General features: G+C 38.5%; 1 protein-coding gene across 1 annotated transcript in view; it reads right to left on the bottom strand.

Annotated features, from left to right (window-relative positions):
• Positions 1-22,533, bottom strand: part of LOC112053496 (uncharacterized) — a 136,382-nt gene that overhangs the window by 40,451 nt on the left and 73,398 nt on the right. Inside the window, exons 3-4 of the mRNA XM_052884549.1 lie at positions 13,504-13,578; positions 12,779-12,931 (exon numbers count right to left, since the gene is read on the bottom strand). Coding sequence (XP_052740509.1) covers positions 12,779-12,931; positions 13,504-13,578 — 228 coding nt within the window. The remainder of the gene's footprint in view (positions 1-12,778; positions 12,932-13,503; positions 13,579-22,533) is intronic.

Here is a 22,533-nt window from a genome sequence, read left to right as displayed (position 1 = left end):
TGTTAAAATTAAGACCGGATGAGCAAAACTCCACGGGAATCTAACTGGCCTAAATACCGGTACCACGGCTAGTAACTAGTACTTAGTATGAGATAATCTTAGTACATAGAGAGTACATAATACTTTCAATATCTCAAGTCGTTCCCGCTCTCGGCTTCGAGGAGTCTCTCTCGAGTCTGCTCACCGAGACGCTATGTCTGTGTTCCAGACAATAGCGCTGTTTTTCTGCAAGTATGTATTTCTGTTATTAATTTCGTAGACAATTTAATTTAACATTTAGATGTTAAATTAAAAATAAATGTCATCATCATCATCATTGTTATCCGACTAATTTAACGTCTCCGTCATTACAGGAGAATAGTACAATATGATATAAGTGCAATAAGTTAAAAATTAAATAGATTGGAAAGATATGAGGGAATCTTCTATCAACATTTTTCGATTTAGGGATCCGTTTGTAAGATATTAAGCTTTTAAGAGCTAATTTTTGTTAGTGTCAAATCTCCCTACCCTCTACCGGCTGTTGTTTATGGATACGTAAAAAAATCCACGGGAATAGGATATGTAATTAAATTACAAGGAAAACTATAACAGCTACAGAGTAATATATAGGGTAGGGTAGGGGTACAGTAGGGGTACGGTAGGGGTAGGTCAAAGTTTAGATCGAGTTTCACGCGAACGAAGGCGCGGGCATCCACAAGTTCTTTATATTTGTATTGCTTATTTGATTATGTTTGAAAAATAATAAGCCACACACATTATTCCTAGTTTAGCCCATATAAAAAGCAACTTATTTGATAAAAGCCGCAAAATAGGAGGCTCAATAGTTCATCTCGGCCCATCCCGAGCCGTAATCCTTTGGCCGAGCCGAGCGAGCCTGTTTACTGATCTGCTCTCAGCCTCCGATAGCCAATATGCGATAGGAGCAGCTTTATGCATCCTACGGCTTTTTGTTCTCTGCCAAACTTTTTTGTATTGCAGGCTGGTAAGGGGTAAACACAGTGATATATTTGTTTTAGCTAGGACATATTTACGGATTTTCAAGCGATAGGTTTATCATATTTAAAAAAATATTAAAATTTAGTTTGTCTATACTAATCTATACTAATATTATAAAGAGGGAAACTTTGTTTGTATGTTTGTTTGTAATGAATAGGCTCAAAAACTACTGGACCGATTTTAAAAATTCTTTCACCATTCGAAAGCTACATTATCTACGAGTAACATAGGCTAAATTTTATTTTGGAAAAAAATAGGGTTCCGTAAGATATTTGGGTTTTTCGGATACAAGGTGTAAAAAATCAACCAGATAAGTTACTTATTTTGTGTACGCTGCCTAAACTATAAAAGATAAAACCATAAAATGTTCTAATTAATTGTAGATCTTATAAATATCTACAAAAAAGTCCGCGGCACACTATACCTATCTATGTCGAGTGAGGCACAACAACCATTTTTTTATTTTAAAATTTCGATTTTTTTTGGACTACATTCAAACGCATTTATTTTACTCATGCTATTAATCCTTATCAAAATAACTGTAAAAATGTAATGTATGACGTATTTTTAATATCCTCCTCAGACAAATCAACAATTTCGGTTTAAGAGTCGAAGTAGTCTTAACTGGCTAATTTTGAAAAACAGCTAATAACGGTCAAGTTATTGGTGATACAATGAAACAGACAGTTTTGTTTGAAATAAATGAGATTTACTTTAATTTTATTTAGTCACTAGAGGACGCCCGCGACTTCGTTCATGTGGATTTTAGTTTTTCACAAATCCCTCGGGACCTATGGATTTTTTCGGGATATAAAGTAGCATATGTGTTAATCTATGCTATAATATATCTCAATACCAAATTTCAGCTAATTCGGTTCAGTAGTCGAGGCGTGAAAGATTAACAAACATTCATATCATCAAAATCATTCTTAATCATTCAAATCTCGGGAAAGCATGGATTTTTTCGAGATAAAGAGTAGCCAATGTGTTAGTCTAGAGTAAAATCTATTTCCATTCCAAATTTCAGTCAAATCGCTTCAGTAGTAGCGGCGTTAAAGAGGAACAAACATCCAAACAAACATCCAAACATCCATACAAACTTTCGCGTTTATAATATTAGTAGGATATTGTTGACTAATTGCTGGTATATTTTAGATAGGTGACTGAGCATTTTTCATAAGTTATATTTAACGTTACACATTGAAACACTAATAATTCTAAGAGCATTTTATGCTCTTTATAGCGACACCAAAATAAGTAAACTTATATTATTCGCTACGCCCGCCAACGCTGCGTTTTAACGCATCGCTTTTTAAACTCTCGTGCGAATGAGGCCTAAGTAGTAGTTGTCCGAACAGTGTGCGCACGGCCTTATCAACACTCATTCCCTTTGATGGGCTCATTGTTTCCCGCAGCGCCCTGCTGTATGCGCTCTGTGCATCTGTGCATTATATTCTGTGCTTTGTGCTTTTGTGCGGCTAATCATGGCGATTGTTCGATCTATGGGGTGTAAGTAGGTACGTACGCGCATCACGCAACCACCCCTACATTACGATAATTAATGGTTTCATTTACACAACTACTTCCAAAATATGACGAGAAGTTATCAACAGAAATAAATAGTTACAAAAACGTAACACCAAATAAAGTAAAAATATTTTTTTAACTAATATCAACATTATTTAATTGTCATGTATGTCCGTTAGTAGTGACTCTACCACTGGTTGAATAGACAAATTTTACTGAGCAAAGCCATTAAGAAACACAGTGCAATAGTGCACGGTAGGTACCTACTTATCTACTTAGTATTAATAAATTATATAAAGGATTCCGAGAGTAATATTATAACTTTATTATGTTATTTTTATTAACCGACTTCCAAAAAGGAGGAGGTTCTACGTTCGGCTGTATGTATGTTTTTTTTTTTTTTTTTATGTATGTCCAGCGATAATTCCGTCAATTATAGACCGATTTTGAAAATTCTTTTTTTGTTTTGTAGGGTTTACTTCCAGGGTGGTCCCATTTTTTTCATGTCAGGATCTGATGATGGCATCCTGGAGAAATTGAGGGGAACTTTCGAAAGTTGTAGAGGCGGCTAGTACGTTTGTTAGTGTTTCCATAAGGTATTTTAAACCACTACAACTTTATGAAGGTTTGGAGTTGGTCTGATGATGGAGCCGAAACACTGACGATGGAACTCGTCAAGGATTTACAGCAGTCACCTTTTGTTTAGGTTTGATTAATTTGTATTGATGAGTACTTTCCACCTATATGGGTTGTGACTGTATTAAGGTTCTGGTGATGAAGACGAGGGACAGTGAAGAGAACTCCTCGACGGTTCACAGTAGCTACCTTGTGTTTGGACTTGATAAATTTGTATTGATGAGAACTTACCACGTAGATGGATTGTAACTGTATTAAGGGTCTGATGATGAAGACGAGGGACAGTGAAGAGAACTCCTCGACGGTTCACAGTAGCTACCTTGTGTTTGGACTTGATAAATTTGTATTGATGAGAACTTTCCACCTAGAAGGATTGTGACTGTATTAAGGGTCTGGTGATGAAGACGAGGGACAGTGAAGAAAACTCCTCGACGGTTCACAGTAGCTACCTTGTGTTTGGACTTGATAAATTTGTATTGATGAGAACTTTCCACCTAGATGGATTGTGACTGTATTAAGGGTCTGATGATGAAGACGAATGACAGTGAAGAGAACTCCTCGACGGTTCACAGTAGCTACCTTGTGTTTGGACTTGATAAATTTGTATTGATGAGAACTTTCCACCTAGATGGATTGCGACTGTATTAAGGGTCTGGTGATGAAGACGAAGCACAGTGAAGAGAAATCCTCGACGGCTCACAGTAGCTACCTTGTGTTTAGACTTGATAATTTTGTATTGATAAGAACTTTCTACTTAGATAGGTTGTGACCGTACACACGCAGTGGGTATGCTAACACTAAAAATAAAAAAATAAAAATTTTAATAAAAAAAATTCAACCGACTTCCAACTCAGAAAATAGCTTTAACTAAAAAGCAAAAAATAACATCCTACCTATGTGCTACCTTCTGATCAGTTTGAAGGCGGTGCCAAGCCAGTGATGTTTTAATTAAACACGTTTAAACTACAAAATTTCTGTGGTTCTTTCAGAAACAGCTTTAATTAAAACACGACACTGGCTTGGCACCGCCTTCAAACTGATCAGAAGGTAGCACATAGGTAGGATGTTATTTTTTGCTTTTTAGTTAAAGCTATTTTCTGAGTTGGAAGTCGGTTGAATTTTTTTTATTAAAATTTTTAAATATTATATTTGTTTTTGTCATGGCGTGATATCTATATAATAATTTAAGAATTATTTTACAATAGCTACGCTATCAAAAAGTTTTGGTAAGTAGGTATCAACAGACAAAACCACATTAGCTACCTACCACTGTACCACTTATATTCTAGTGGAATGCCTCAGGTTTTCTATGCCGAAATCCTACAGCTGTGGTGCAGTAAGCAAAATATCATCGATTCATATAATATATATATTTTTTTTATTCTTGACAAGTTAGCCCTTGACTGCAATCTCACCTGATAGTAAGTTATGATGCAGTCTAAGATGGAAGCGGGCTAACTTGTTAGGAGGAGGATGAAAATCCACACTCCTTTCGGTTTCTACACGACATCGTACCGGAACGCTAAATCGCTTGGCGGTACGTCTTTGCCGGTAGGGTGGTAACTAGCCACGGCTGAAGCCTCCCACCAGCCAGACCTGGACCAATTTAGAAAATCTCAATCTGCCCAGCTGGATATCGAACCCAGGAACTCCGTTTTGTAGCAATAATAATAATCATAATACAATATAATGTTGTGAACAGTTGTAAAGACTTAAATCGGAAACAATAGTGAGTGAATTTAGCCAAACAATAGAGAAGCAGAGCCAAGTAACAACAACATGCAACCGACGGACCGACCCATTGTGAGGGTAGGTACAAACAAAGGCAGTAATAATTAAAAGATCAGGTAGTGGTGGACCACCCCAGTTTAGGGTAGGATCTGCTAGGGTTGACGAATGTTATACATGTTACGATATTTAAAAGTAATACGAGACTATTAAAAAAGCAATTAATAATTACAGATTAAAGAATAATAGGCAAATAGAGCGCACGGAACATGGCTGACGGTGTCGTTTTTTAATAGAGGAACTGTTGAGTTTCTTGCCGGTTTCTTCACAGCAGAACCAGACTTCCGAACCGGTGGTAGAATATTTACAAATAATCAACTAATACGTCAGTTGATTATTTGTAAATATTTATTCAAAAGTGTAATTGTGGTTAGTGTTAAATTTTGAAATACAAATTATGCAAAAAGTTTGTACCCATATGCGGATGTTAAGGAGTCGCGTGACGTTTGTTTTTTTTTCAAGGGTTTCTTGGCTTATCACACTGCTTGTAAAGAAAGACTCATTCTGGATCATCTTTATTCTGTGTCAATAATTTATCCATCAGCATAGATCTCTTATCATTTAAGATTCAGAATTGATGTTACTTAAAATAAATGTTTCAATATTTAGTTACAAGATTTGATCTAAACGAAATATTGTAATTAAAGCTTTTTAAACTATTATACATGTCTACCATCAGCTTATTTTAAGCAAAAATTAAAAGCTGAGTTTGAGATATTTCATTAAGTAAATTATCTTCATAAAATTCAACAGAATTTATTTTACAGTTAATCTTAAGTTATCGTGGACGTAAAAATAGTTTAGGGTAATAATTTTAAATCTGTAGGTAGGACAAAATTTCACCACGTCAACAAAGCCTTTACGCTTGCGCTTTCTTATTATCGAAAATTATAACATTAACAATAAAAACTGCTGTTATTACTATTATTAAATATGACCAATATTCTTTTTTCTCCACCAAATAACATACATAAAGCTCAAAATCTTAGAGCTCCTAGATTTTATCCTAACCGACTAAAAATAATTAAAACAGCTATCAAACCTTTTTAAAATTTTTTAAACACCCTAAATTAAAAATATCCTGGAAAGTTTTAAAAGTTATATTAAAACAAAGGTAAACCTCTTTCAGTCTCAACATTTAAGAAAAGCTTAATAAGCACAGCGTAGGCTGCAAAGATAATAAAACATTTCGCCGCGAGAGCCTTCTGTGGCCACTTTACTGCGAGAGCTAAAGTTCTCACCAGAAACAGAAATAATTACTTAAAAGTTTACTCAGACTTTCATTTATATTTAAAAGATTAAACTAAAATGTTGTAGAAGAGTATTTGTATCATTAGCTACATAAAACCAAGAATCTGGAGTTAAAACCCACAAAGCATAACCAAAATAGCTGGGTGAACTCCACACAACTAATGTCATAGAATTGTTCCCGACATTGTCCCACGACTTTCTTCCCGCGCGTACATACTCACCAACCTACTTAAGTATGTTTTTTCTTGGTTTTTCACTGCACCGTGCTTTCATTGTTTGTTACGTCGCTTAGGAATTTCTATGAGAAAAGCCTGCGATTTGTTTTTTTTGTATATTCAAGGGAAAATAGACTTTATGTTTATGTGACACAAGATCTAAACAGTGTTGTTACGAAAGCTCACGAAGTTTTCGCCCGGGATTCGATCCTAAGCCACGCAAGCCGCCTGCTCCACTACTGGCTATAAACTTTAGGTGTTTATGAATCAAGCTATGACTTACATAGCGTGTTCGGGAACCTGCAACCACAGGGTATCCTGGCACCCCCGACACGGTTGTGACACCCCACACAACAACACACGAACAGGTAATAACTCACACGCACAACACACAAACACACACTCGTCAACTAAATGGAGGCGACCATCTCCCGCGGATGCCAACTGACAACTGAAACTCGAAAACTGGTAACGCGTTGCCGAGAACTTGTTTCTCGTAAACTTGTAAAGTAGAGTTGGTGCGAGCGAACGATGGAAGTGAACTACGTCATTAGTCGCTTACAACATAACCAGCTCACCAGAATTCATAAATTAGATGCTGTAGATAGACATAAAGTAAGTATTAATTTGCTATGCTAGAGATAAAAATTAATTTGGAGACTGGTTTTTTTAATGATTTCTCAAATTATTCTGAAGAAAATATAAAAATCACTCTCTGCACTTGGTAAACCTTTGCTTTTTTGAGTTCCGTACCACAAGGAACCATTATAGTTTCGCCATGTCCATCTGTCTGTCCGTCCGTCCGTCCGCGTTTAAAGAGTAATAGTCCACCAAATTAAAAAACGTAGGTAATTTTAAATCGAAAATTGCATACTAATTCCGTTGTTAATTGCAATCATAAAATTGTCAGTAAAATAACTCAGTCTATTTAAAATAAAAACCTAAAGTTTGTAATATAACTCAGAGTCTATTTAAAATAAAAAACTGAAGTTTTGTATGCGTATGTAATATGTATTATCATTACGTCTATAATGTGATAAAAATAAAATTTAAAACAAAAAATAAATTTGTGGTTCCTTCCTTACATGCAAAGTTAGGATGAATTTTTTATCGTCTATCATTGTGTGGGGTACCGGTATCGATATTTTTGTGCATTACGTATGGGATTAAAGAGTTAACTTAATCTACGGAACCCTACACTCACTTGGCCGGTTTTTGTATGGTATTCTTTTGTCATTCAAATTACTATGAGGGCCGATCAGAAGTTTATAGACCATTAATTTCATATTTTCATTTTCAAATTAAATTACTGAAATTAGACAAGAGATCCCATAATATTTATGTTATCCTTATATTCCTTTCGAGAATTCTATAAATATTACAACACAAGCTGTGTTATATATTTCTCAATCATCGCAAAAAATAAACTAATTGCTAAACACATGCACACGCAAACTTACGTAAATAATCAAAACACAAAACAGACAGTCATAAATGATTGACGTGAGTCACTGAGCTAACTCATTCGGTTCAGTGAAGCTAGTAGCTAGTACCATCTCGCTCGCGAAGGCTTCACGGCTCGCGGCGCGCGCACAATGGGCGGCGCGGGCGCACCTGTGTTGTGCGCTGTGAGGCTTTTTTCGCTTTTCCCCCGCGAGTCGCAAGGCGAACTTTCTGCGGGACGCGGTTGATGACCTCCGCCAACTTAATGAGAAACAAATTTGCATTCAATACAGTTTTAATTCCATCCGTTGATATAACACGCGACAGATGCGCAGTTCAAACATGTCATGACAATCAATGAACCAGTCAATTTCTATTTTGAAGTCGATTAAACCTAAAATCGAACTCAAACCCAAAAGGTCTAAGTTAAAATTGGATTATTGTAAATATTCTCTTTTAACTTAAGCTACTGGTATAGTAGAGGGGAATCTATGCTAATATTATAAAGCTGAAGAGTTTGGTTTGTTTGAACTTGCTAATCTCAGGAACTAATGGTCTGATTTGGAAAACTCTTTCAGTATTATATAGCCCATTTATTGAGGAAGGATATAGGCTATTTTATTCCCTTATTCTTACGGGAACGGGAACTACGCGGGTGAAACCGCGCGGCGTCAGCTAGTAAATTATATAAATCATGTTTCTTTAAATACATGAAAAAATATTAAGAATTTTCTGACAATTGACCAGCAATTAATAACTTTGGACAATATCAATACGTCTTAAAACTGATCATTTTGGCTTTGAATAGATGTCACGTCATAGTTCGCTATGCCATATTGACGTTTGAATGTCCTGCCCACAGTGGCATGTGGCGGCCTGCAACCAAGCTCTGCACTCTAAGGCCGCGGAAGGAATTCGGTCCTCCCCCTCCCGCCCCGCCGCAAGGTCGCGTGCTGGAATGCGCGATCGCCTTTGGCTTACATTGTATTAATGAGATACCTATAATATTACCGCATAAAGGTAACAATATAGCATATTATAACATTCATACATTAGTTGAAAGGTCGTATTTAAGTCATTTAAATGAGTAAATATCGTATTTACTCATTTGAATGAGTTAAATACATCAAATATATAATAAATAATAAAAAATAGAAAAATTATAGTCACAATGGTTTGCGACACGATAAGTACCGTTTGCTTCAATCAATTACGATGAGAAAGATCGCAGGAAAAAAGAGAAATAGGAAAAAGGAAGAAGTTCTAAATACGAAAAATATAGGAGTGGACTAATATAACGACAGTCGGAGAAGAAGAAGCTTCGGACCACCGACGGAGAAGAAATCAAGATGAAAATGATGGGAGATGGATGGACGGTACGATGTCGTGTAGAAACCAAAAGGAGTGTGGATTTTCATCCTCCTCCTAAGTAGTTAGCCCGCTTCCATCTTCGATTACATCATCACTTACCATCAGGTGAGATTGTAGTCAAGGGCTAACTTGTAAAAGAATTAAAAAAAAATAAAAAAAAACTGCGTATTCTATAAGCTCGCGTCTAAATCTAATTTCGTAACAACTCACTTCCTTACTCTATAGGAAATATCACGGCTGTAAGGAAGTCATTTATAACGATTGATTACCGTCTGCTTTTATTTAATTTTAAAAGTAGAGAAATTGTGCTAAATTAATACAAAGTAATAATGTATTTAATATATTAAGTAGGTATTGTCAATTTTAACAGCCCAAGGCCAGGCCACCTTATAGGAGAGAGTATATTATTTTACTATAATACAATCAAGACAGAATCAAGACCGGGAGCCACAGCAGAAAGAGCTGAAACCGGTAAGTGGCTCAAGTATGCCTCTCTGACAGAGAGTTACTTAACTGTACCTTTTGCCATGGAGACCCTTGGGCCATGGAGTCGCAGTGCCAAAATATTTTACCGAATCATTTCACTGCGGCTAGTTGCCTCGACTGGTGACAGAAGGGCTCATTTTTTTGCGCAAAGGATCAGCCTGGTTGTCCAGGACGGAAATGCAGCCAGTATTCTTGGCACCATTCCACGGGGGCATGATTTGTATAGTTTTTAGGATAGGTTACCTTAAGTTCCTTATTGTAAACAATCCTAAAACTCTACAAAAATTATAATCTTTTCTGGATTTTAGTTTCTTGTTACACAGATTTCGTGACTAAATTTAACCCATACAATTGTTAACCGCCGTCTTAACTGCAGTATAACGCGTGGAAGAGGTAAAGTAGTACGGTAAGCTATAAGCCGATTACGGAACCCTGCGACGTTATAATTAGCCGCTAATCCTCTGTTACACCGTCTGTTCCCACACCACGACACGCAGATGTAAGCATATCTGCATATCGCATGTCGTTCAAAAATACCCAACTGTGTTCAAAATATCTTTAAATAACTTTAAATAGTTTAAAAAGCCGTGATAGTCCAGTGGATATGACCTCTGCCTCCGATTACGGAGGGTGTGGGGTGGGTTTTTCCTTTACCGTTTGAGACATTTGTTATTTAATTTCTTAAAATGCACGTAACGATTCAAACCTAATCGCTGAATCAAAGGCAGAGGTCATTATCCACTGGGCTATGACGTACGAGTATGTACATAAAATCTTCTTAGTACCCATAACACAGGCTATATGTGCTTACTTTGGGGCTAGAAAGTGATGTTTACAGTTGAAATACATTAATTTATTTATATTTAAAAGAAACATGCATACAGCCGAACACAGTTCTCCTCCTATTGTAAGTCAGTTAAAAAGGTAGAGGCTCAATTAGATGTAAGAATATACAACATCGTAAACACTGAACTGCAGTCCAAGGCCGGTAATGGGTGGGTAGTTGGTATAAATTGAGACAAACGAGGGGGAAACGGTGCGCCGCACGCAACGAACATTACCCACTAACTAGATTCCACTACCTACTTAGAAAAAAGAGAGTACTAAGATGAGAAATGATTTACTATAGTAGAGGTGGCTTTTAATCCATTGGAGCAGCTTTGCGTTGAACTACACATTCCTGTTTCATAATTACAATTCAAGAGGCTTCTTTATTGTAGAAATCCTTATTTTCCCAACCTTAACCGGCGTCTTTGAGGCAAGATCAAAATGACCTATAATTCTAAAAAAATATAAATTATTTTATACTAGACAAAATAGTAAATAACAATGTGTTACGAGTCAAAATGACGCATCGCAATGTTAGTGTATTTTTTTCCGCCACCAGTAAAAATTAGGTAGGTACATTCAGCAGTTTGGAGATTATTGTAAATAGACAAAATAATGTAGTAAGATACTTAAATTATATTTATTACTCACACAGTCTCATTATGAACATCGCAAGATTTATCAAGATACTTAAATATGTATCCACAAAAGCGGTAAATAAGTAGGAAGAGGTTAAGATATTTGATCGATTTGGATAAAAAAATTTATATCTATCTTAGAAAATATCTATTTATTGAATTTCTTCAATATTCAGTCAAGTAATAAATAATAACATCGAGTTGCAGACATAGATGTAAGAACTAAAACTAAAAGTCAAGAACTTTAAGTACAGTATCCAGATTTAGACATTTAAATGGTTTTAGTAACCTCTTAATAGTTAATGTTCTAATAAAAGCTCGTAACTTGTTCTAATAGCGCTTAGAATATCGAACGCAATATCGGAGCTTGGACAACCGCAGACGCCTATTTCCCTACGTTACTAACTTTCTATTGCTGGCTATTTATACTTTGTTTATCTTTACCATCATCTAAATTTCCCTTCACACATTTAATCGAATGTAATTCCACTGATTACTGTCCGTTTTCTAGTTAACAAAGACTGGCAAGGTTTTAGTTATCCCATTTTATCAACGATGTACACTTAGCGTTTTTAGAAGCTATCGTGTAAAAAGTACGTAAACCCTATTGAAAATAAATGTTGTAAAAAATATAAGGTTATGAGCAAGACTGCGAGTCGCGAAGCTGAAGTGGCAACGGGCAGGCCACCTAGTTCGAAGAACCGATGGACGTTGGGGTCCCAAGGTGCTGGAATAGCGACCCCGCACCGGAAAGCACAGTGTTGGTCGACCCCAACCGATGGTGGACCGAGGATATCAAGCGGGTTGCAAGGAGCCTGGATGCTGGCGGCTCGAGATCGTTGTGCTTGGAGGTACATGCAAGAGGCATATGTCCAGCAGTAGACGTCTATCTATATAAATTTCCTATTAAAACTGAACTAGGTAGTCAGTCTTAATAGGAAATTTCAAGCTAGTCTTGATACTCGTACCTCAACGTGTTATAAGACAAGAAGGTAAGTTGTAGGCAATAATTGTTTCACCAACGAGTAAAACCCTAAAATCAGTTAGAGCACTTGCTCTCTCCATCCGTTAAAAAATAATGGTTAAACCATTTAAGCATTCGTGGGTCTGTACATTCCAACTGTTATGAAGGTGTCACCTGAGCAAACGTGTCGGTCTCAAAGGCGTGATAGGAGCAGAATTGTAAATTGAGTGCCACGACTGCGTACGCGCCGCCTCACAAGTCACACGTCACGTACGAGATGCGCATTGAGTAGTATATGAAGGTGTCACCTGACCAGGGAGTAGTACATGAAGGTGTCACCTGAGGTTTCAAAGGCATGGCAGTAGCAGAGCTGCGAAATGAGCTCCACAAACGCGCGCGAAATGAGCGACATGCACATTGAGTAGTATATGATGGTGTCACCTGAGCGGACGTGTCAGTCTCAAAGGCGTGGCAGTAGCAGAGCTGCGGCACGGGCTCGCTCGCCACGAACGCGAACAGCACGCGCGACACCTCACACATCGCGTACGAGATGCGCCCTAACGCGTGCGACATGCGGATTGCGCACATTCTGTTTGTTACACCAGGGAGTAGGTAGTATATGAAGGTGTCACCTGAGCGGGCGTGTCAGTCTCGAAGGCGTGGCAGTAGCAGAGCTGCGGCGCGGGCTCGCAGCGCGGCTCGCGCGCCACGAACGCGAACAGCGCGCGCGCCGCCTCACACGTCGCGTACGAGATGCGCCGCAACGCGTGCGACATGCGCACGCTCTGGATACACACAGACTATATATGAGTTATGAACAATTAAGTGATAAAATTACATCTTAATTGTAGTTAAATAACTTGGTATAAAATTTTGTTTGGTCAACACCCTACATGGACCGAGGACATTATGCGGGTTGCAGGGACTCACTGGATGCTGGCTGCTCGAGACCGTTTTGTTTGGAAGTCTATGAGTCCTATGTCTAGCAGTGAACGTCCATCGGCTTTTGATGATGATGAAAAATTTGGGTATTTTAAACCTTCACGAAATACCAATTTTACATTTACTTTGACTTAATTAATTATGATTATGGTAACATTTTCACATTATTATGAAGGTGTCACCTCGAAATTTTCATGTAATTAAGATTTTTGATAAATATTTCATCGTCTTTACCCCTCCTGATATCCAAATTAGTCATTTATTTTTATTTTTCCAAAATTCTTTCTTAGCGATAACCTACTACATAAAAGGGTATTTACATGACGCTACTTTCAGTAGTTAAGGCAATGCGTTGGTACATTAGCCAGTTATCGCCCTACATACAAGTGTATAATATAGCCAACAACATATTCACCTGGTCGTCGGGGTCGCATACCTTGACCCCTGTGAGCGCGACCACCACCAGCACTGGCACCGCGTGCGCGCTCTCCTGCCAACAGACAGACACACAATATAAATACTAATAAATATATTGATAAATCATTCATAATTATCAGCTGGTAGACGTCCACTGCTGAACATAAGCTTCTCTTATTGACTTCCCAAAAACACGATTTTGAGCCGCCTGCATCCAGCGGCTGCAAACCTTTAGATTTGAGCCTAGTGGAAGTTCGACTAACACTGAGTTTTGCAGTGTGGGGTCGCCATTCCAGTACTTTGGGACCCCAATGTCCATCGGCTCTTCGAAGTAACACCCATTGACACTTTCCGACTCGTTGAGCTATGTCGGTGACTTTGATTTTGCGGATCTCCTCACATCTGATTCGATCATGCAATGATACTCCGAACATAGCTCGCTCGCGCACTGAGTGACTCTACTCGTAAGTTCCTATGAGGCCGATAGTTTGCTACTAAGGTCAAATATTACTGCCAACACGAGTAATTTTTTTTTAATTCTGTACACGTGTATTCATAACAGAATAGGCGAATTAAGAACAAAAACTCATAAGTTAATGGGGAGCTTGTGGTGATTCAATTCAAATCTTATTATCCCTTAGAATTTGTGTGCCAGGAAGGTTACGTCATTTGGTGTATGATTATTTCGGCATGCGTTGAATGTAAACGCTCCCTTAGCAAACTTTAATATCGTCCTTTTGTTAATTAAATAAAAAAAACAGTTGGAGCCTCGAAATGTAAATGAAAAAGTCTTTTAAACGTTTGTTGCTTTCAACCCTTCATGCAAATAAATCTAAGAGCGGAGAAACACTGGAAGTAGGTAGCAATTATTCTAGGGACAATTTATTTGTTTTATTATAAAACTCTGCGTAGCCGATTTAAAATTGCTTTGTCTTTTAAATTGAAAATTCTTTTGATGTTGAAGAGACGTATGTACTCATACGTATACACATACATTTCAGTAGGATATTGTTTTGCGTTATTGGTTACTAGCGGACGCCCATGACTTCGTCTGCGTGGAATTTAGTTTTTCACAAATCCCTCGGGAACCATGAATTTTCCGGGATAAAAAGTATGGCTATGTGTTAATCCATGCTATAATTTATCTCAATACCATTCAATTTCAGTTAATTTGGTTCAGTAGTCGATGCGTGAAAGAGTAACAAACATGCATACATCAAAATCATCAATTTTCGCAAATTGTGCACTTTTTTTGCATATTTTATTAAGAAAACATAAACAACTTTAAGTAGAAGGATTTCTATTAGATAGTTTAGAATAATATTAGTTTCCAATACGAATCTTAGATAGTTAGAAACAAACTTCACCCATCTGTTTAATGGATGAAAAGTGTCTTATATTATCCAAAATTAGGATGTTCCATTATGTCTCGTTAGTCGTTTTATCTAGTTTTTTACATGATAAGGATAGTTATTTAATTATAAAATTAAATTTTATTTTATTTAATTATAAAAAGAAGAAAAAGTTAAGCAGCCATTTTTACTTTTACTGGTCACAAAGAGAGAGCAAACAAACAATCATAGACACAGAGACTTATACAAAATTTGTCTATTCAGACCACAGATTAAACAATAAAATATTTTGCGAGTAGGTTGCCTCAAAAACTCCTGGCTAAACTATCATGATAGTTAATAATAGTTTGTAAAGAAAATTATTAGGCAACCTACTCGCACTATATTTTTTAACATACTAAATTTGACATAGAACACTTTTATCCATTAAACAGATAGGTGAAGGTTGTTTCTAATACGAATCTTAGATCTATACTAATATATTATAAAACAGAAGAGTTTGTTTGTTTGTTTGTTTGATTGAACGCGCTAATCTCAGGAACTACTGGTCCGATTTGAAAAATTCTTTCAGTGTTAGATAGCCCATGTATATATTATCCCTGTATTCCTACGGGTCAGCTAGTTATTATTATGACCAAAGTGCACATCACTATTTCGGCAAAATAAAGAATCAATAATTGTTCCAATATATGTACCAAGTCAGTAACGTAACAAGCTCTACGTTTATAAAATTTCACAAAATGGCTTCGAAATTACAATGTCTTACATACAACAGTTGCATAACTTTAATTAAATATTAATTGTGTAGGTTGGGCAAACAAGGAATTTGGCCACAAACGCTGCCGCAGTCTGTAATCCAGACAAAAGCCTTTGTGGGGTAACGTTCATCGAATGGCTCGAGGCGGATTTAATCACGGGCCGTAATCACCTAACGCGGCGCGGCCGAGATCAGACACTTGCGAATAACAAAGCGACCGAATATTAGAAAAATACAGTGTCCAAAAATATTAATTGAAGGAAAGAATACAATAGGATAAAAAACTTTGAAAACATAAGCTAACTTAATCCTAAAAAGTGTTCAAATAATACCCACGTGGATTGATAGCACAAATACTGGCTACGTTTCCGCATTGGATAGCCAGGCTGATTCTTGTGCAAAAAATGAGACAGGTCTTCTGACCAGTCGAAGCAACTAGCCGCGGTGAAATAATTGATTGATTAATTCGAATTAATCGCAGCGGCGCCGTAGCAGCGTTGGACAGTCTGTAAATGTTTGTGAATTTGTGACGCATAAACAACTGAGCGGTGCCGCTCCGACGTCGCAACGCATTCACCCCTACCCGCCTCGTCTCGGTGGTTGCAAGTCCGGTGCGGCGCAGGCCGAATCGTGTGACATGCCACTAATATTTCTATGTAATGTATGACGCCGCTCCGGCGCCGCACCGCCGCCGCAACGCATCGTGTGTCCCCACTCTATCCTAATGATTTTAGAAGAAAAAAGAAGTAGATGGATTTAACATGGACCGCAAGCGGCACGCTAAAACTATGCTAATAAGCAAACCTGAGCTCAGTCGCCGCACTGTCATCGCACCGTTGACAACGCCGCTGAAATATTCTTTGTGTGCCAGTTTTTAACATCATTGGTCTAACCGTAAAGTTTTATCACACTGTATTACTATTATCGCCATGGAGGTTTGATATTACTATATAGATATGAAGAGGACGATTTAATTGATATGTATATTTATTCACTGAACTGATTATATTAATTGTAAAAGGATATAAAATAAAAGTACTATCAAATAGATGATGCGATGTTGAATGGAGAAGTGGTTAAGATGTAATGAATGGGCGAAACAATATATCCACGCATGCGCGGTCGAGGGAATTCTAAATATGAAATGAATCTGGAATGTGAATGTAGATGGCCTAACCTAAAGTGGGCGAACGAAAGAGTTCGTTCGCCACACCACCGCCCTACGGAGAGAAAAAAAAATATATAAAAATAAAAGAAATAGTAAATGCACTAGAAGAGCAGGACTCGTCAAGCCACGGCTTTAAAGACGTGGAGTCGACGAGCAGCGTAAAGCGCGCCGGGCGGCACGATGAGCGCACCGGGCGGCATGATGTCAGCGTGGCGGCGCGGAGAGTGCCCCGGGCAGCGATGTGCGCGAGCCAGGCGGCGCACCCTGTGCGCAAGGCCATGACATCAGTAGTGCAGTTGGGCGTCGCGCGTGAGCAAGCGACGCGGAGACAGCGCGCCTGGCAGCGGTATGCGCGAGCCAGTGGCGCAGATAGTGCGCAGTGCGCCAAGACACCAGTGCTGCAGTGCCGCGCATAATGAGCAGACGGCAAGGGGGCAGCAGGCGCGGCGGCGCGTGGTCAGCGCCGGAACGCGCCGTGTGCCAAAAAAAATCAGCACTGGGGCGCTGCACGAGTTGAGTAGAGGCGGCGAGGCAGGCCGGGCGCCATGACACCAGCGTTGGGTTGCCGCGCAACAAGGGCAAACGGCGAGTGAGGGCGGCGCAGCGACGCGTGGACGGCGTCGAAGTGCACCGGATCCTGAATCAGCGCTGGGGCGCAACATTTATGGACGATTTTTCTTGATTGAATTTGAACATTTCTTGTGTTTTCAGCATTATTTTTTTCACTGTATTGAAGTCTTGAATATATTTTTTCTGACACAAACGGTTGCTATGTTACGATTTTTCTTTTGTTGCGTTGCGTGTTCCATTTTCGGTGGTCACCAATATCGCCATGGAGGTTTGATATTACTATATAGATATGAAGAGGACGATTTAATTGATATGTATATTTATTCACTGAACTGATTATATTAATTGTAAAAGGATATAAAATAAAAGTACTATCAAATAGATGATGCGATGTTGAATGGAGAAGTGGTTAAGATGTAATGAATGGGCGAAACAATATATCCACGCATGCGCGGTCGAGGGAATTCTAAATATGAAATGAATCTGGAATGTGAATGTAGATGGCCTAACCTAAAGTGGGCGAACGAAAGAGTTCGTTCGCCACACCATCTCATGTATTTGGATATTCTAATACAGAAAAACACTATGGTATGATTTATTAGTTAATTAATATATTACGTTTATATTTATAGCGCGAGGGAGGAATGATGGATCGTGCACTAAACATCAATAATGAGTGTAACAGACGGCTTTTACAGCTTTATAGATCGTTTCTGATGCGGGAAAATGGTTAATGGCTTTTGCAGACGATACGCGTGTTGTTTAAATTTGCATTCAGAACATACGAGTACTATCACAATTAATAGATAGACTAAGAACACTTTAAACTTATCTAAACCTATCCAATTGTATAATACACTATGTTAATATTGAAATAATTTTAATGCAACAACATGTTAATATTGAAATAAATAACTTTTTTTTTAATTTTTGCTAATGAGGCAAATTTGTACTGACGTAAAAGGACATGTGAATCTTTTGACAGGGTTTGTATTCCACTCGGTGGAACCTGTACCTTGACATGTTGGTTTGCTATTAACAATTTTAAGCCATTGACACTATAATCAATAGTGTATCAATGTTATGTGATTACTCCAAGACGTGCACGCACATCTTAACTTAGTATGCAACAAGCGCATGCTGTGACTTAAAAACTTTTTTTACTGTTTTACTGTAAATTTTACTGTTTTTTTCTTGTTTAATCCCTTAATTATGCCTTCGTGATCATTTTGGAAGTGTAAAAACACAGGCCGCAACACGAATATAATGAGAAAGTTGTAACTTTTCATTCGTAAGTATTTGCGAAACCGATGACAATTCCGTGACGCTTCGGGGTCCGGGGCCCATCTAACGATCTACGATCGATGTCGAAAGGAATATTTATTTGTGACTGTAACAGAGCTCGTCTACGGAAAGCTGTACTGCCTACTTAAATATTATTTCTCCCTTTAAGCTGTATTGCTGCGTTTTGGTTTTATGGGCATAGTTGCCGGTAAAGTAAAGGCACGTGAGCCTGATAGAAATACGTGATAGCCCAGTGGATCTGACCTCTGCCTCCGATTCAGAGGGCGTAGGTTAGAATCCGGTCAGGCACCTCTAACTTTTCAGTCATGTGCATATTAATAAATTACCCATCACGAGTCTCAAACAGTGAAGGAAAACATCGTAAGGAAACCTGCTTAACTGAGAATTTTCTTAATTCTCTACGTGTGTGATGTCGCCAATCCGCATTGGACCAGCGTGGTGGAATGCTAACCATTCTTATTCTGAGAGGAGACTCGTGCTTATAATGTTCTAAATAAATATTATAGATCACGGTTTTGCAAATAGCATCCGTGTACTTTTTAATTATGGTTTAAAAATATATCCAATATACATGTATGTTTTTATACATCAAACTCATCAATGGTCAAACTAAATGAAGATCGTAAAATCCGGCTTCCTTACGGTCTACGCTAACGTTAGCAAAACAAATTAGCTTTCAGCGCCATGTTCCCTTGTACCCCGTAGGGAATGAGGTCTGCGAATAACAACTTCTTGTACAAAATATCTAAGTACTTTAATTTCCGGAGCGGAGGCAGTCGATTTAAAACAGCATTATTCAAATCGGGCTCACTTCGTCTCGGAGCTGGATGTGTCAGGTCGCAGTGGACAGTTTGTATGCTAATGCCAGTGGGCGGGCGAAGACAGCGCAGGGTTAACTGGCATGGCGACCTTGACATCACTTTGAGGTCTGTTTTATAGTAATAATGGAACAATGTGATGGCTCACCGGATATCCGAGTCATCCACAGTATTATTCACCACATCATCATCATAATTAACAACACAACATATAGCTCACTGTAGAGCACGAATCTCCTCCGAGGATGAAAGGAATTCGGCAAATAGTCCAGCACGCTGGCCCAATGCGGATTGGCAGACTTCACACACGAAGATGATTGAGAAAATTCTCAGGTATGCAGGTTTATTAATATTAATAAATAAATAGGTACGAAAGTAAGTATGTTTGTCGTCTCTCTGTTACCTTTTCACGACTTAGCTGCTGAACTGATTTTCCAAATAGAATTTCACGCCAATAGAATCGCAGTCACCTATGACCTCACGCAATGTACCTACGGGATGCTTCCAGCTCATATATTGTTATTTAGAGTTTGAGATTTATTTTATGAATGAGAATTTGTCAGCCCATACTCCTACTATACTATACATTATACCTACTTTAAATTATACTTGGACTATCGAGTATCAGCTGACAATGACATCTAATACAATTAAATGAACTGGACTGAACAATACCCACTACCTACCTACTCTATGATATCCACAAAGGGTCTGTAGATCTTCATATTCCATATTAGAATCATTCTGTAGGTTGTTTTCTATTAATGATAATTTTCAGTTTCACAGTTCTTTAGAGCTCTAAATCAACCGTAAAGAATCCAGACATGTAGCGAAATAATAACTGTAGGATGCTTAATTCACTAATTACACTTAGATAAGTTACGCAGACAACAATAGACCGAACGGCGGCTCCTCAGCCGCGCGGTACAATCCATAACATAATACTCGTAATTAGAGTGGCTGAAGTCAGGTACAGTCTCAAACAATGGCGCTTTGGCCGCCTTACGCTGCTATAGACGTCACAACAAGATTTGAAATCCATGTTTCATAATATAGCAACTGACGCAGCAACCCGAACATTGTCGGTCGAACGGACGCCTTGTTAATGTACGTAGTTAAGAAATAAAGTACCTAGTGTAAAAGTGGTAAAAAACTGGGGTTTGTGTTGCATTATGGTCAAACTTAATTTCATTACATATTTTGTAGAATAATAAATAATATAAATAAATAAAAGATGTATCAGTATTTCATTCTTATTCTGACATCAAAGAATTTATCAGTTTTATAATTTATTTAGTTGGTTATTGTACTGAATTATTTGATTGTTGAATTTAAGCAATTAACAAAAAAACTTGTTTTTTTTAATGGATCAAATGCTACAAATGCATTTTACGTGTTTCCGACTCTCTTGTTTGGAAGAAAATTACAACTTTGGTTCTACCAGATGATTTCATTCGATGTATCAACCCAAATTAGCACATCTAGATCAAATCAGAATCGTAATTGCAGTATTATGATATTATACCACTATCAAATCACAGGTTTTCGAGTTTTTGTCGAATGTGTCTGCCTAAATCAGATAGCAAGTTGGATTGTCTGAAGTCGGCACATTTTTATTGCAGTTGGCATCCGAAGGGCTCAGGACAGCTGACAGATCTGGCTTAATTAAAATGTCTAATGAGAGTGCCCCCCCCCCCCTGTCCACTTGCTAGTATTGTGCGGTGTCTGTTGTTTCGCTCGCGATTAGTGGTGTTGATTAAACTTATCTTGAGAATAACTTTTACATTTATAAAACATGGCTCTATTTATAGAGTTGCGTATTCAAACGGATAACATTTTATGCAATCATACTTTTCCGAGGATGTGTTCTTTATACTGAATTTTATAATCATAAATGTAATCATTAAAAATAGTATAAAATTACTAGCGGATGCCCGCGACTTCGTCCGCGTGAAACTCGATGTAAACTTTCAACTACCGCTACCCTACCCCTACCCTACCCCTACCCTACCCCTACCCTACCCCTACCCTACCCCTACCCTACCCCTACCCTACCCCTACCCTACCCCTACCCTACCCCTACCCTACCCCTACCCTACCCCTACCCTACCCCTACCCTACCCCTACCCTACCCCTACCCTACCCCTACCCTACCCCTACCCTACCCCTACCCTACCCCTACCCTACCCCTACCCTACCCCTACCCTACCCCTACCCTACCCCTACCCTACCCCTACCCTACCCCTACCCTACCCCTACCCTACCCCTACCCTACCCCTACCCTATAAAAATCGGTCGAGCCGTTTCGGAGGAGTTCAATGTCGAACACCGCGACACGAGAATTTTATATATTAGATATTATCCTTAGTCCTTAAGTATCATAGTGTTAATTAGAGAGGGGTTAGACTACAAGCCCTTGAAAAAAAATTACCTGTGAAATGAACCAACGTGAATAAGGCTTAGAAGGCTGTTACTATATTAGAAAATAACTCTTAGCATTATGCCGTCACTTCTGAGCGGTTCAGGTGAGTACGCGAGTGAATGTAATTTTTCAGCTACAAAACCCCGGATCCCCGAATCTACAGATCCCCGGCTGGGCAGATTGAGATTTTCTTAATTGGAGGTCTGGAGGAGGTCTGGCTGGTGGGAGGCTTCGGCCGTGGCTAGTTACCACCCTACCGGCAAAGACGTACCGCCAAGCGATTTAGTGTTCCGGTACGATGCCGTGTAGAAACTGAAAGGGGTGTGGATTTTCATCCTCCTCCTTACAAGTAAGCCCGCTTCCATCAAAGACTACATCATCACTTACCATCAGGTGAGATTGTAGTCAAGGGCTAACTTGTAAACAATAAAAAAAAACACATATACAGATACTTTACTCGTAAACGCCGCACATATTTCCAGCGTAGGGGTCGAAAGCTAAGCGTCACAACCCTATACCTACACCCATATGATATAAGGTCATTGTAAAATGTACGGCATCGTGTTCAAAATACTGTTTAATAATTATGCCTACAGATGAAGTGAAATAAAAGCTTGTAAAACATAATACGCATGT

This window comes from Bicyclus anynana, chromosome 12 (assembly GCF_947172395.1).
Source record: "Bicyclus anynana chromosome 12, ilBicAnyn1.1, whole genome shotgun sequence".
Classification (NCBI taxonomy): Eukaryota; Metazoa; Arthropoda; class Insecta; order Lepidoptera; family Nymphalidae; genus Bicyclus; species Bicyclus anynana.
This window is presented reverse-complemented; position numbering and strand designations above follow the sequence as displayed.